The following is a 12,865-nucleotide window of genomic DNA, read 5'->3' as shown; positions in this document are numbered from 1 at the left end:
CGGATAGTGGACGTGATACTGTTAATAGCAACGGCAAAGAGGGTGACACTTAAAACGCTGCCCTGAGGAACACCATTCTCCTGCACGTACAAATCCGATAGCACATTACCAACCCGATACCGAAAGAGGCGGTGAGAAAGAAAGGACCGAATGAAGATGGGGAGACGGCCACGAAAGCCCCACTCATGGAGTTGATTGAGGATAAGGCGGCGCCAAGAAGTGTCATACGCCTTATTGATGTCAAAGAAGACCCCTAGACAATGCTGGTTACGTAGAAAGGCCTGCTGGATGGAGGCCTCAAGCAGGGTCAAGTTGTCTATAGTGGAACGACATCTCCGAAAGCCACACTGAGAGGGGCTAAGGAGCTGCCTGGTCTCGAGCAGCCAAACCAGGCGGCGGTTGACCATGCGTTCCAACATCTTCCCAACACAGCTCCTCAAGGCAATACTCCGATAACTACTGTGATGCGTTCGGTCCTTCCCTGGTTTGAGGAGGGGAATCAAAATTGCCTCCCTCCACGAGTCAGGCTACGTGCCAGATAACCATATCATATTGAAACAGTTCAGGAGAACTTCCTTGGATGGCAGCAACAGGTGCCGCAGCATGCTGTACCGGATTTGATCATGACCAGGCGCAGTATCATGAGCCACAGACAGCGCAGAATCCAGTTCCCACATTGTGAAGGGGCAGTTATAGGGTTCAGAATTTAGAGACCGGAAGTCCAAGTGACCCCTTTCTACGGCAGTGCGGTAGCGGCAGAAATCTGGATCACAGTTAATAGTGGCGGTAGATTCCGCAAAATGCATGGCCAGTGTCTGGGCAATGTCTCTCGGCGGCGTGAGGAGACATCCCTGATGCAACAATGCCGTGACAGGTAGCTGGCCGAGTTTCCCGGAAATCCTCCTGATGGCTTCCCATACTTTCGTAGAACTAGTGGAGCGAGAGATGGAATTCAAGAACGATTGCCATGACCGTCGTTTGCTCCCTTTAATCACTCGCCGCGCTCTGGCCCTTGCCACCCGAAAGGCCGCAAGATTGTCAGCTGAGGGACGGCACTTGAAGCGGCGCAGTGCTGCACGGCGGGCGCGCATGGCTGAGTGGCACTCAGTGGTCCACCAAGGGACAGGACGCCTCTTGGGATGACCGGATGACCGCGGGATTGACAATTCAGCAGCATGAGAGATCACGGCTGCAACATGGTCTACCCATTCGTGGACGCTGGCACGGTGTTCCAAAACAGCCAGTTGGCTGAAAAGTGTCCAGTCAGCTCTGCAAAGGTGCCACCGGGACGGCACTGGTAATGCCACAGCCTCATCCAGGAGGCGAATCCAGAGGGGGAAGTGGTCACTAGAATGGAGGTCAGCTGCAGCCTCCCACAGAGCAGAATCCGCGAGTGCTGGAGAGCAAAAGGAAAGGTCAATAGCCGATGACGATCCGGAAGCAGTACAGAAATGAGTGGGAGCACCAGAGTTGAGGAGGCACAGTTCTTCAGACATCATGACGCTTTCCAGAATGCGACCCCTGGGGCAAGTAGTCGGAGAACCCCATAAGACATTATGAGCGTTGAAGTCCCCCAGAAGAAGAAATGGGCGAGGGATTTGGCTAATAAGGTCCGTGAGAGCCTCAGAGTCTATCGCATCCGGAGGTGGTAAATAAACAGAACAGACTGTGAGCCTCCGACCCATAAGAATGTCAACTGCAACTGCTTGCAAGTCGGTGACGAGAGGGAGCTCAGATGAGGGGTGCACGTCACGGACAAAAACCGCAACACCACCCTTTGCCCTTTGCCCCGTCAGATCATCTTTTCGATATACGGTATAGCCCCGTAAAGAAGGAGAATCAGTGGCCCGAAAATGTGTCTCTTGGAGACATAAGCACAAGGGGAACTCTCGTATAAGGAATTGTAATTCGGCCACATGCGTCCTGAACCCATTCAGGTTCCACTGTAATATGGGAGCCAGTGATCAGGGTGGCTGAACTTTCACCCTGCCTCTGTGCTTTGGAGGAGAGACCGTACTGGCCGGAGATTTATTCCTGCGGCGAGAAGATCGCCCCCGGTCGACATCAATGTCCATAAGCTCCGATGACGACCTACGGGAGATGTCAGACAGTACGATGGCCTCGTCATCGGACCGACGCTGACTAGTCTCCTCAGGTGGCAGAACCTTCATCTTCTGAGGCTTTGTCTTGGGGGGCTTGGAATGCAGAGCCTTGTCAACAGTTGGAGGTTGACTCGCCTGGGCAGAAGGCGCCATATGGGGGGAGGCTGGAAGTACCTCAATGTCAGCAACCACGGCCTTGTCCGATGTAGCGGGGAGAGCCGCAGATTGCAAAACAACCGCAGCAGCACAAGTGCACTGGCAAGCGCAGGTTTTAGTGCTAACACTAGCAACCTCCGTTTGTGTAGCAACAGTGGCCAGTTGTACCGGTTTTTTGAGAGCGGAAGCGAAAGATGTTGAAAACACAGGAGGTTGCATGGCCTTAAAGATCTTCTTGGCCTCACCATAGGGGATGTGCTTAGATGTTTTAATCTCCTGTACCTTCCGCTCTTCGAGATAGATGGGGCAGATCCGGCTCCAGACAGGGTGACTCCCAGAGCAATTCACGCACTTCACAGGCGATGAACAATCGGCTCCGTCATGGGCAGGCTGACCACATTTACCACACGTGGCTATTCCATTGCACCCCAACGTAGTATGCCCAAAGCGCCGACATTTAAAACAGCGCATTGGGTTGGGGAAATATGGCCGTACGGGCAAACGTAAGAACCCCGCTTTAACATGCTCCGGGAGTCTCGGGCAACTGAATGTGAGAATAAAAGAGTCAGATTTGACGAGGTCCCCATTGACTCGTTTCATAATGTGCTGCACGTCAACAATTCCTTCGTCAGCCCACTCAGATTTTAGCACGTCTATGGGGATATCCACCAAGTCCCTACACGTCACAACACCCTTACTATAATTCAAAGTGGAGTGGAGCTCGGTCTCGACAGCGTACTCTCCTAGACAATTTGCTTTCCGAAGGGCAGCGACTTGACGGGAACTAGAAGTTTCAACTAACAGAGTCCCATTGCGCAGTCGCTTTACAGATTTCAGTGTTCCTGCAATTCCCTCAAGACCCTTGTGGATGTAAAAGGGAGAAACCCTCTCAAAGCTACCCTCCTTCCTTTTAATAATCAAAAACACATTCTGATTATCAGCATGTGCTCCGTTACTACATTCTGTTAAATCTCTAGCAACACCAGGCGCTGGAGGACTCGCAGCGCGTAGCCGCTTTTTCGATTGGGTGTGTTTTCCTACCAGCGGCCCACCCAAGCCACTGGTAGAGGGAAATGTAGAGGTCGAAGGGTTCATTGCGGTCCCACGAGCAGCTAGGGAACTAAAAGTCCGCTCAGACAGAGCCCCACGTGCCTGAGTAAGCCTCATACAACTGGGGTGCGGCAGGTGCCCCACAGGTTGCCCGCTTGCGACTGTTCCACCCCAACAGCCATGCATCTTCTAGGCGCGGAGCACACCGAAAGATTGAGGGGTTTTTATAGAGGTTGGCCTTCCTCGCAATCCAGGCGGTCAAGCCAAGATTACCATTCCCCGCAGCACACAACATTTCACCGCCGCGCCGTACGGTAGTCGCTGAAGCATGTTCGGGGGTTACGGTGACAGGTCACTGGCGGCGCAGACCAGTCCCCAGCTCAGGACCCCGGGGTCGCCAAGCCCGTACTCAGCAAGTGAATGCTGAGCCCCTGGGGGTCAGTGTTTGAAAGAAAAGGGCAATGGTGTTTGAAAGAAAAGGGCAATGATATGTCAAACTTCAATCGTGAAACACACATGAAGGCAGTGCCAGTTATGTTTCACTGATGTCAAAAGATGTAATAACAGAATATTGAGAGTTTGAACGGGAAAAATGATTGAACTATGGGAAATGTGGCTGCCACATGCTGCAAAATTTGAGCTCTTAAGGGTATGATACAATGTCTGATGTGAGACCAGTGGGCAGTAAAGTGTTGCACACTGTGACTGGAATACACAATGCAATCACAGCTTGGGATAATTTTCATCTTGTGCATAATGTTATAACTGACAATAAAGCTTCATAAACACTGAAGCACTGTGGTGTCGACACGCCTGCACTGCTGATCCACTGTCTTGTGCTGAAAGATGGACTTGTACGTATCAAATATAATCTCAGAATCAATCGCTGTACCAGGAAGGCTTACCTCCGCACGTTCTAGTCTAGCAGGAGAATGCCCAACTATATGCGGTAAAAAAATGTAAAACATCTCTTCAAAGAAAAACTTGTTCAATCAAGTTTCCTAACATTCACATTTGGTTGACATGTGACTCACTGATCACCTCTGGCTTGTAGTTGGTCTGCAACTTGTTTGATTTGATTTTACAGCATGCACTGCTGACTCTTAACACAAACTATGTGAAGAGAGAGGTTCTCTCATTCTTACCACAGTTTTTATAGGCTATAATTGTAGCATATGCAGCCTTCATACATTATCCACACTGGTCCCACGTATCCTTTCAATATTAATCTAGTGATCAGTGTAAAACTAAATTTCTCGATAAAAGTTCTATTGTTCCAGTGTTTGCAGAACAGTATTCCACAAAACAGACCACCTAGCACTGATATGAAGCTAGACTGCACACATTTTGAAAATCTGATTTTTAGCAGTGCCTTGTTATCTATGAGCAGCTCTCTTCACTTCAGAATCTGAATAAAATGGTAGGATTCACCTTCAAGTCACTCAGGTATGTCAAACAAGTCAATTTGTAATTAGCCTTCATAAAATGCCTACATATATAAACTAACATGGGAAATATTTTATTTTGTTAAATCTTATCTACACCAGTTGAAAATATTAAATTTTTTAGGCGCATTACTTCAAGATCTAATAAAATCAGTTCTTTTTTACATAGAAGACCGCGGATTGCTGTGTTATAAACGTTAAATTGCGTGTTTGTATTGGTCATGTCCAGAAGAGGATGGGCACCACGCTGAGGAAGTTGAAACAAAGTTTGAGAGACCAGAAACTTTCTGATGGCAAAACCATAAGAGGCAGGCTCACAAACAAACTGATTGATGAACTACAGGAGTATTATGGGAAGGTCATTAGAAATAGTAACTTACTGAGGATTTGTTGAAATGAAGCAGGCAGTAAAAGCCACCTTGTTCCACAGACTGTCAACTGATGAAAAATCAGTACACCACCTTTGCCCTCCTGGACCCGATTCATAGTGCAATTACCGCAATGCCCAGTACACAAACAGTTCATACAGCCACAAATATTCCATCCCAACAGCAATCATAGGTATCATAAAACCTATTTACAGAGACCTGGCAAATCCTGAATTACTGAAGAAGTGTCTGCATGGTCAGACTCAAAATACCAAAGAGTTGTTCAATAATCTTATATGGACTCACTTACCAAAAAATATTTTTGTTGGAGTGAAGACACTAAAGTGGTCAGTCAGTGATGCTGTTATTGCTTTTAATGATGGCAACATTGGTAGGGTGAAAGTGCTACAGCATCTGGGAATTAATCCTGGAGCAAACTGCATCAGAGAACTTGAACAGATGGACAAGGTTAGCATTGATAATGCAGGGTATGCAACATAGTTGGCCACTAAGGAGTCCAGAAAGAAGTAAAGAAGAAAAAACTCGGAAAAAAGATGAAGAGGACGATACACAGTATGGTGCACGGTGCTTCTGAATGACTAAAAATAAAAATTTAAGCATATATTGAGTGTGTTACGGTCTTTTGAAACTTTAGAAGTCGTTCCCGAAAATTAACATTTTCTGTGCGTTTTTCCCTAGACCTCAGAAACCACTTTGAGTAGAGTATTCAAATTTTTAGGGAGTAATAACATAGATAGCCCGAGTCTACTGAACTAAAAGAAGAACATAATGTTATTGATAATTAAAATTATTTGGAATAACGTACAAAAAAAGTACACAAAATTTTAACCGCGTAATTAAACAATTTTATTTCTGAAAGCAGTGGGTGAAATGCAATTTTTGCAGTTCAGCAGACTCAGAACATATAGTTTAATGTCCTGTAAAAGTTGTCGGGATAGGGCGTTGCAGCTCCCATTAAGTATTTCAAACGAAGAACAATGATCTCATTTTTGTCGACTTCTCATCATACAAACTGATTATTTAGCAATGTCTGTTAAACCCAATTACCAAAACTGAAGAAAGTAAAATATATGTAAACCTTATTTGTTGCAGTTACAAGGCTGTAGCAGGAACAAATAACAATAACCATTGAAAAATATGGACCTTATACAGGAGTCTCTAGCAAGGACATTACCACCAACTGCAGAACACTGACACACACACACACACACACACACACACACACACACACACACACACACACACACACACACACACACACACACAACACTGTCTGACAGTGTGTAGTTGATTCAGCATTCACAATATGTTGCTATAAAAATAAATCTGTAAAGCTGTGGAGATGTCCCTAGAAACCTCATTAATGCAAACCTGTGCCCCCCCCCCCCCCCTCAGACATTATATCTCCAAGTTCTATAACTCCTTACACCTACAGCACTTGTATAGGCGTTTACACAAAATCATCTCACCAAATTATACAACGCCATCTGACAAACATACAATGACAGCACTTAAGCATTTTCATCAGGAAATAAGAAGGCTATAAGCCCACAAATATGTAGCCTATCTTCCATAATCACTGCCTGGGAATACAAACCCATCTAATTAGTTCAACAAAGTATCAAAACATTTCTCCTAAGTGGACTGTAGGAAATGGCACTGTCGAGTATATCACAGTAGTACACGAAAAGTAGGTCGGAAAATTTTCAGTAAGTTTTGTTTGTTGTTAGGCAACAAGTCACAGATAATTGCAAATGCTGCGACCCTTACCCTAACAAGATGCACTAAGGAATGTGACAATTGTCCCACCCATGTATGATTTTTAATTAATTGTGAAAGAGATGGCTGAAAGACCATGTGACATACATACACTACTTATATTAAAATCACAAAGAATTTGAAAAGATCTTCGAGAAGCTCATTTTCAATTGAATGAGCATTTTGTGTTTTGTGCCACAACTGGCAGTGATGGAGGCTATAAGGTGTGGAGAACGCATCCCGAATAAGCAACAGAAATTATTAGCCTGTGTATCAGAATTCGATTAAAATGCGTTTTGTATTCTTAATGCAATATGCCAATCGTTCGGTAAAAGTCAAATACTAGCTTACAGGAAAATAAAATTTCTCCAATTTTCGTGACTGTAGCCGAGGTACAATTTACAGGGTAGTTTAATAACGTTCCTCGGAGTGAATAGTTATCTATAGCATAATCTTTTCTATCGAAACTATATTATATGAGAGCTAATGCTTCACGGATTACGAGGAAACATCTATGGTTCGGTACTCCGAATAAACAAATCCACTGTACTTATCATATACTGAAATTACATGAATTATCGCTGAGTACTTATTTGAGGTTTTTCACCATATAAATAAAGAATGTCAATAACATTTGCAATAATCTAACTTGAACCTTTCAATGTTGCACACTGTGTTGACGATTACTCAGCACTATGCCTCTTCCGATACTGGATTATTAACAAAATGCATATCTGACGATAACTCTAGTTAATCATGTGCACTAAAATCTTGAATACAAACCTCAAAGTTCGTATGCGTCATTTTTATGTTGCTGTCTCACGTTTCCACAATAAATACTACCCACAACGCACAGACACCAACACTTTACAGTATAAAGAAGTTCCTGTCAGCTGCAAACAGTTATTTCGTCGTATAGAAATCTCTGGTTGCAAATCAAAGATGCAACTATATGTTTATGTGTTGTTACTCGTTAGGACGGATATAGTTGGGCGAAGATGGGAAAAGTGTAATTAAAATTAACATCATGGTACAATAGCACATTACATAAAAAGAAACTAGAAGTAGTTCTGTATGCCTTCTAAAAAACTGTGATTATTAACAAGGACAAATTTAGGCTACTGGATATACTAGTTGCTCGTGCGTCGCATGTAAATAGTGGAATAGTGAAATAATGAGCAAGAGGAAACTCACTATATTGTATGGAAGCCAGACAGGATCAGCTCAAGAGGTTGCAGAAAGGATATGGAGGGAAGCACGGAGGTAATACGAAAAAAACTGCCCATATGTTGCGATACTTGTGCCTGCAGTATGATAATGAATTAGTTGATTAAATTGGCCGCAATTTTTAGTGACAGCCCCCTATATCGTCCATTACATAGGGACGTAAATGCGATTAAACGATTTACTTATGGTAGAGGCAGATCAAAGCATCAGGCCCACATTGTCATAGGTAATCTACCAGCAGAGTCTAGTTCTCAGTGGTCTGCTACATCCTTAGCTTACCCTTCGTTTTCTAAAATTTCTCGCTTCCCTAATATACCAGCTTTCCATTGGCCATTCAGTTTATGTATGTTCATTTGTTTAATTATTATCATTTCTTAAGTCCTCATAAGTAGGCTAGTTTGTGATTGAAACATCCCCCCCTCTGGCCGTATATTGCGACGAACTTACCTATAGCGTAGCCCATGATTTATGTTACATTGACATGTGACTGTTAGTTGCAAGTTGGCAAAGGCAGTAAATGTGTATGTAAAATGAAGGCTGTGTTACAGTATCCTTTGCCTCACAGGATCTCGTCTGGTGGAGCATCAGAGTTCAGCATCACATTTTTGAATTTGTCGTCCGTATATCATTAGTTTGTAGTGAGCGTTATGAGAATTTTATTGCTTTATATTCTGTATTTAGGATGTTGTTGTTGTGGTGGTCTTCAGTCCTGAGACTGGTTTGATGCAGCTCTCCATGCTACTCTATCCTGTGCAAGCTTCTTCACCTCCCAATACCTACTGCAGCCTACATACTTGTGAATCTGCTTAGTGTATTCATCTCTTGGTCTCCCTCTACTATTTTTACCCTACACGCTACCCTCCAGTACTAAATTGGTGATCCCTTGATGCCTCAGAACATGTCCTACCAACCGATGCCTTCTTCTGGTCAAGTTGTGCCACAAGCTCCTCTTCTCCCCAATTGTATTAAATACCTCCTCAATAGTTATGTGATCTACCCATCTAATCTTCAGCATTCTTCTGTAGCACCACATTTCGAAAGCTTCTATTCTCTTCTTGTCCAAACTATTTATCGTCCATGTTTCACTTCCATACATGGCTACTCTCCATACATGTACTTTCAGAAACGACTTCCTGACACTTAAGTCTATACCCGATGTTAACAAATTTCTCTTCTTCAGAAATGCTTTCCTTGCCATTGCCAGTCTACATTTTATATCCTCTCTACTTTGGCCATCATCAATTATTTTCCTCCCCAAATAGCAAAACTACTTTACTGCTTTAAGTGTCTCATTTCTTAATCTAATTCCCTCAGCATCACCCGACTTAATTCGACTAGCTACATTCCATTATCCTTATTTTGCTTTTGTTGATGTTCATCTTATACCCTCCTTTCAAGACACTGTCCATTCCGTTCAACTGCTCTTCCAAGTCCTTTGATGTCTCTGACAGAATTACAATGTCATCGGCAAACCTCAAAGTTTTTATTTCTTCTCCATGGATTTTAATACCTACTCCAAACTTTTCTTTTGTTTCCTTTACTGCTTACTCAATATACAGATTGAATAGCATCGGGGAGAGGCTACAACCGTGTCTCACTCCCTTCTGAGACGCTGCTTCTCTTTCATGTCCCTTAACTCTTATAACTGGCATCTGGTTTCTGCACAAATTGTAAATAGCCTTTCGCTCCCTGTATTTTGTATTTTACCCCTGCCACCTTTAGAATTTAAAAGAGAATATTCCAGTCCACATTGTCAAAAGCTTTCTCTAAGTCTACAAATGCTAGAAATGTAGGTTTGCCTTTCCTTAATCTTTCTTCTAAGATAAGTCGTAGGGTCAGTATTGCCTCACATGTTCCAACATTTCTACGGAATCCAAACTGATCTTCCTCGAGGTCTGCTTCTACCAGTTTTTCCATTCGTATGTAAATAATTCGTGTTAGTATTTTGCAGCTGTGACTTATTAAACTGATAGTTCGGTAATTTTCACATCTGCCAACACCTTCTTTATTTGGGATTGGAATTATTACATTCTTCTTGAAGTCTTGGGAATTTCAACTGTCTCATACATCTTGCTCACCAAATGGTAGAGTTTTGTCAGGACTGGCTCTCCCAAGGCTGTCAGTAGTTCTAATGGAATGCTGTCTGCTCCCGGGGCCTTGTTTCGACTTAGGTCTACCTCCTCTTACATTTCCATAATATTGTCCTCAAGAACATCGCCCATGTATAGACCCTCTATATACTCTTTCCACCTTTCTGCTTTCCCTTCTTTGCTTAGAACTGGGTTTCTATCTGAGCTCTTGATATTCATGCAAGTGGTTCTCCTTTCTCCAAAGGTCTCTTTAGTTTTCCTGTAGGCAGTATCTATCTTACCCCTCATGAGATAAGCCTGTACATCCTTACATTTGTCCTCTAGCCATCTCTGCTTAGCCATTTTGCACTTCCTGTCGATCTCATTTTGAGACGTTTGTATTCCTTTTTGCCTGCTTCACTTACTGCATTTTTGTATTTTCTCCTTTCATCAATTAAATTCAGTATCTCTTCTGTTACCCAAGGATTTCTACTACCCCTCGTCTTTTTACCTACTTGATCCTCTGCTGCCTTCACTATTTCATTCCTCAGAGCTACCCATTCTTCTTCTACTGTATTTCTTTCCCTCATTCCTGTCAATTGTTCCCTTATGCTCTCCCTGAAACTCTGTACAACCTCTGGTTTAGTCAGTTTATCCATGTCCCTTCCACTTAAATTCCCACCTTTTTGCAGTTTCTTCAGTTCTACAGTTCATAACCAATAGATTGTGGTCAGAGTCCATATCTGCCCCTGGAATTGTCTTACAATTTAAAATCTGGTTCCTAAATCTCTGTCTCTTACCATTATATAATCTATCTGAAACCTTCCAGTATCTCCAGCATTCTTCCATGTATACAACCTTCTTTCATGGTCCTTGAACAGAGTGTTAGCTATGATTAAGTTATGCTCTGTGTAAAATTCTACCAGGCAGCTTCCTGTTGCATTTGTTAGCCCCAATCCATATTCACCTACTACGTTTCCTTCTCTTCCTTTTCCTACTCTCGAATTCCAGTCACCCATGACTATTATATTTTCGTCTCCCTTCACTACCTGAAATAATTGAGGATAATTCTAACGTTAATCTTCTGCAAATTACATCTGGGCATGTGGTTGTGGTGGATTTTTCCACCTAACACCCTGATGAGTCAGTTCTCTGAAAGTGTCACTTTTCTGTAGAATTGGCGTGCAGTCTGATAATATCTCTAGTGAAGTGTTGGGACTCTGGTAACTTGTGCTAGGTATTTTGAGGGGCATCTTCTTGGCATGGGAGTCACCCACATTTCCCCAAACTACTGAAGCCTAGTCAAGCAATGATCTGAATAGTTTCATACATAGAACACATCCTATTTTTAGTGACTGTGTGAAGCCTGGATGAAGTAGTGGAAATAAAGTCCGCAAATATTCTTGATGTGCTGGCATCATTCCAGTCCACGGTTCAATGTGACACTGAGGTATTTTGCTGTCACTGACCCCATGATATATCCATCATTGATTCTTAGCTGTGGCAGGTTAACTGGAATTTTATTGTGACAAAAACTATGGTTAGACTCTTACAGTGAACTGAAGTCTCCACTTATTTCACCAGTATTCTAGGTCATCAAGAGCAGTTTGGAGTCTACATTGAACAGCCTGAGCATTGATACTTCTTATGAATGAGGTCATGTCATCAGCATAGAGTGCTAGATGGACACAGCCCCTCATTGGAACATCAGCCATAAGATTATATAAAATATTGGCCCAAGGACAGATCTTTACTCTACTCCTGTGAGGGTGTGTCTTTTGTTAGATACCTCCTCATTGGAGTTCACATTGTAGCTCCTGCCAGCCAGATATAATTTGAAGAGTGAGGCATGAGATACCGGGACTCTCAGATCAAGTAGCAAAAAGAACATATGAGTTGATTTATAAAGGTATAGTTGCTAGACTGACTGATACCTTAACTAGTGCTCCTTCTACAGATTAATATGATTCAATTCATAGGAATTAGTTAGTCCATTTGCTAATGACTTATGGTGTAAATTACTTGCTGCTGTGAATGGTAGGTGCATCATGAATTTTGCCAAATGTTATATTGACAAACCTTGAATATTCACAGAAAAGACAAGCACTTAACCCTTCTGAGCTATATGATACTTATAGAGTAATTAGTAAAAGTGCAAAGAGTTAAGCCGAGTAAGTTCATGTTGTACTTCCTTCTTCTGTGCTCTGTCTTTTAACTTTGCTCTTTCAGATTCCTCACCTCAGCTGCCCAGTCATTTATGGCCGGGAGTGGACCCTGATTTGGTCTGTAGGACATTCTCCTTGATGACAACTTTGTGTAATTACAAAATAGTGATTATGAGTACTAACTTTGATTTCTGCATAGTTTATCATTTTGACTAACTCATATTTGTTACTTGCATCTGCATCTGATCTTCGTTCTCTCAAATTCTTACAAAAGTGTGGACTTTTCATAGAAGGTTGTCAATTTGCACATTCCACCAACTATGCAATCCTAACTTAAGAGTCACTTGTGTGAGCTAATCAATTTGTGCATCCTCTGCCAGTGCCACATTGCTATCTTCTTTGATTTACACATTATTACTACAACCTTACTATTGTGGCGGCCCTTGGCTGCACATCGGTGTTAGCAGTTCGGGGCATTTCTAGGTCGCTACAGCCATCTCGCGC

General features: G+C 42.9%; 2 protein-coding genes across 4 annotated transcripts in view; one reads left to right on the top strand and one right to left on the bottom strand.

Moving 5' to 3' along the window:
• LOC126353874 (26S proteasome regulatory subunit 8) overlaps positions 1 to 7,773 on the bottom strand; it is a 44,020-nt gene extending 36,247 nt beyond the window's left edge. Inside the window, exon 1 of the mRNA XM_050003061.1 lies at positions 7,684 to 7,773. Within this exon, the coding sequence (XP_049859018.1) occupies positions 7,684 to 7,704 (21 nt within the window). The 5' untranslated portion in view covers positions 7,705 to 7,773. The remainder of the gene's footprint in view (positions 1 to 7,683) is intronic.
• A 93-nt stretch (positions 7,774 to 7,866) lies between these two features.
• LOC126353872 (NADPH-dependent diflavin oxidoreductase 1) overlaps positions 7,867 to 12,865 on the top strand; it is an 82,510-nt gene continuing 77,511 nt past the window's right edge. The window contains exon 1 of one of the 3 annotated variants that reach the window (XM_050003055.1): positions 7,867 to 8,163. In XM_050003055.1, coding sequence (XP_049859012.1) covers positions 8,075 to 8,163 — 89 coding nt within the window. In that variant the 5' untranslated portion in view covers positions 7,867 to 8,074. The remainder of the gene's footprint in view (positions 8,164 to 12,865) is intronic. The other 2 variants (XM_050003056.1, XM_050003057.1) reach the window with 2 other exon arrangements.

This window comes from Schistocerca gregaria, chromosome 3 (genome assembly GCF_023897955.1).
Source record: "Schistocerca gregaria isolate iqSchGreg1 chromosome 3, iqSchGreg1.2, whole genome shotgun sequence".
NCBI classification, from domain to species: domain Eukaryota; kingdom Metazoa; phylum Arthropoda; class Insecta; order Orthoptera; family Acrididae; genus Schistocerca; species Schistocerca gregaria.
The sequence above is the reverse complement of the archived record's forward strand: the minus strand, read 5'-3'. Positions and strand labels throughout refer to the sequence as shown.